Source organism: Octopus bimaculoides, chromosome 17 (assembly GCF_001194135.2).
Source record: "Octopus bimaculoides isolate UCB-OBI-ISO-001 chromosome 17, ASM119413v2, whole genome shotgun sequence".
Taxonomy (NCBI): Eukaryota; Metazoa; Mollusca; class Cephalopoda; order Octopoda; family Octopodidae; genus Octopus; species Octopus bimaculoides.
In genome coordinates, this window is record NC_068997.1 from 6,299,003 (window position 1) to 6,302,031 (window position 3,029).

The 3,029-nt window shown below is 34.6% G+C and overlaps 1 protein-coding gene across 1 annotated transcript in view; it reads right to left on the bottom strand.

Annotated features, from left to right (window-relative positions):
* The window catches only part of LOC106877392 (uncharacterized), a 115,521-nt gene that overhangs the window by 9,621 nt on the left and 102,871 nt on the right, over nucleotides 1-3,029 (bottom strand). The window contains exon 6 of the mRNA XM_052974117.1: nucleotides 287-579. Coding sequence (XP_052830077.1) covers nucleotides 287-579 — 293 coding nt within the window. The remainder of the gene's footprint in view (nucleotides 1-286; nucleotides 580-3,029) is intronic.

The window sequence follows — 3,029 nt, forward strand, 5'->3', positions numbered from 1 at the left end:
ATATATATATATATATATATATATATATACGCACATATGAGTACACAAACATGCGACGCCCGCCTATGTAGGCATTGTATGTCTGCATGTACATATTTATATATGGATTTGTGAATGTACGTATTTGTGTCTGATGGATGGATGGATGGATGGATGGAAGGATGGATAACTGCTCTTAATATTTTTCCACTTCAAGAAACATGCAACAGTCGCAAACTGTAGCGTCCGTAGATATTTTATGTTTTAAGAAATTAATTTAGATATTCTTTAGGATATTCTTACTTACCCGTTTCACTGTGAATTAATTTGTGGTGAGAAAATTCCAGCCGTATGATCTCTTTCTTTTTACTGTCTTTAAATATTTCAAATGTATCAACGTAATCTCCGAATGATAGACGGTCCACCGTAGTACCAGAAACCAGGAAACAATTGGTAAGATTCACCGTATACCTTACACTATGGCCGGACATCAAAGCTCCTGCCAGACTAACCAAATCACGTAACTCCCAGGGTCCTATATACAGATTAGCTAACTTCGGTGAATCTTTCTGAAATTTTCGTGATCTGCCAAAACGTAATCTGGAACATAAATCAACAACAGAATAAGATAAAAATGCAAAATATAGTTAAACGTCTAAATATTGGTTTCAAATTTTGGCACAAGGCCAGCAATTGCGGGAAAGGATACCCAATGTTCATCTAGTACTTATTTTATCGAATCTAAAAAGATGAAAGGCAAAGTCGACCTGGGCGTAATTTGAATTCTGAACGTAAAGACTGACAAAAAGCCGCTAAGCATTTTGCTCTCCGCCTTAGTTAAACGTTTAAATATTAGTATATGTAATTACATAATTACATAATTACATATTAATACATATAGTTACATATAATTACAAATATTGGTAAATCATATCTCTAGACACGAATGCTATCTAAACTGTTGTATGTAGTGCGTCACAAATATGAAGTTTGCAAGGTATTGTCACCTCTAACATGTTCATATATATATATACCGGAGTAAGCACATAAATGTGAAACAAGGTGGAAAAAAGAGTATTCAAATACCAGAGGTAGAGTAATATGCTTCATTTAAAAGCAGCAAAAATATAACAAAAGCTGTTACTCAGAGTTTCTCGTTCCCGTTCGTCGGACAGTTTTGTCAAAATAGAACAGAAATAACGATATGATCAAAACTAGTTAAAGAAAACACCTTTAAAAATGAATTTGTTTCATTGGTCCTTTCAATTAACGGTCTTGAGCATGCAATGAACAAAATGAAGGAATTCAATATAAATTCATCCTTTTATAAAAAAAAAAAGGAAATAAAAAGTGAAGGATCAACCAGCATCAACAAAAGAGCTCAATTTCGTCTAATTTTCCTTCTCTTTATTTCAAAATATTGAAATTTCTTAAATATTAAATCATTTCCTTAGTTTCGTAGTTTAAAACTAATTCACCAGACTCATCTGCACTATTGCCCGACATATTGTTTTATTTTCAAATTGAAATTTTTGTGTAAATTTATTTTACGCGGTTTCACTGAGCTAATATCATGTTTCACCTAACTCACCGTTCCAAAGAACTCTAGCACTGTTTGCTAAGTTCTTACACTCTACTCTCCCCATTGCACTAAAATGATAACAGAAATCTTAGATAATGTTTTCGTAAAATAATAATATTTAGTTGAAACGAATGGACAAAACTTGTTGGCAAATAACAAACTGAATGTTTATCTTCAAAAGAACATTAGTTTGTTATTTTTTTTAATCAACACCCCGTTGACATTTCCGTTACTTTTCGTTTTCCTAACCAAACGAAAATTCCAGGCATGTACATTTGGCATCAGTATTGTAAAATAAATTCCAACAAGGAGGAGGAGCAATGTGATCTTTTGTATATGCAATAAAAATATCCTACAGACTTTATAAATAATTACGAAGGGCATCATGTAACAAGTGCAGTGCTTGTTGTCTCAGATATTTTGCAATAGAAAAACCTAAACTTTAAGAAAGAAATTTGAGATTGCTTATGAAATAGGAAAATACTAACTATGCGTACGATATATCAATCATAATATGGCCAGAACTAGAGTGAAAGGACTAAAACACAGTTAAGCTAAGGCTGCAACTGAATAAGAAAAGCTTTGCGAAAAGTACGATCATCAGAATTTTGCATTGACTTTCACTTAAAATGTCAGAAGCCATTGAATCAGTTGAGTGACAAAACATTACACAGAAAAAATAAAATATTAGGAAAGGTGAAGTTGAACAAAAGCATTCTTTTCTTATTTCTTTACTGCCCACAAGGGGCTAAACATAGAGGGGACAAACAAGGGATTAAGTCGATTACATCGACACCAGTGCGTAACTGGTACTTAATTTATCGACCCCGAAAGGATGAAAGGTAAAGTCGACCGCGGCGGAATTTGAACTCAGAACGTAACGGCTGACGAAATACCGCTAAGCATTTCGCCCGGCGTGCTAACGTTTCTGCCAGCTGGTCACCCTCCTTTCTGCCTGACGTCGCTCTTCTAACCTAATAAAAGTTGTTGAATGAATGATCGTGGCGCTTTTATGAGGTTTCCAAAGCTGCAACTATCACGCAAGTTTCTTCTTGTCAAACCATATCAAAGACTTTTATAAGGCTTATGAATTCTACCGTCAGATCCATGTTCTATTCAGATTGACCTGTGTCCTTTTGAACCAACAAGGGAGTCACCACGAGAAGGTTTCCATATTCTGACCATCAAAATGAATAACGCGTTATATGGTAGAAAGCGTCACACACTTCACTAGCGTCGTTCTTTGAAGAAAAACATCAGCAGCTGTCTAGAAAATAAAAAACCAATAGTTCTCTTATCAACTCTCCAAAACAGTTTGGACTTGAGTACGAATGTTCATGTACATCAAACTATTAATACTACAGCCACATGTTCGAAACATATCTAAGTTTTATATATATATATATGTGTGTGTGTGTGTGTGTGTGTGTGTGTGTGTGTGTGTGTGTGTGTGTGTGTGTGTGTGTGT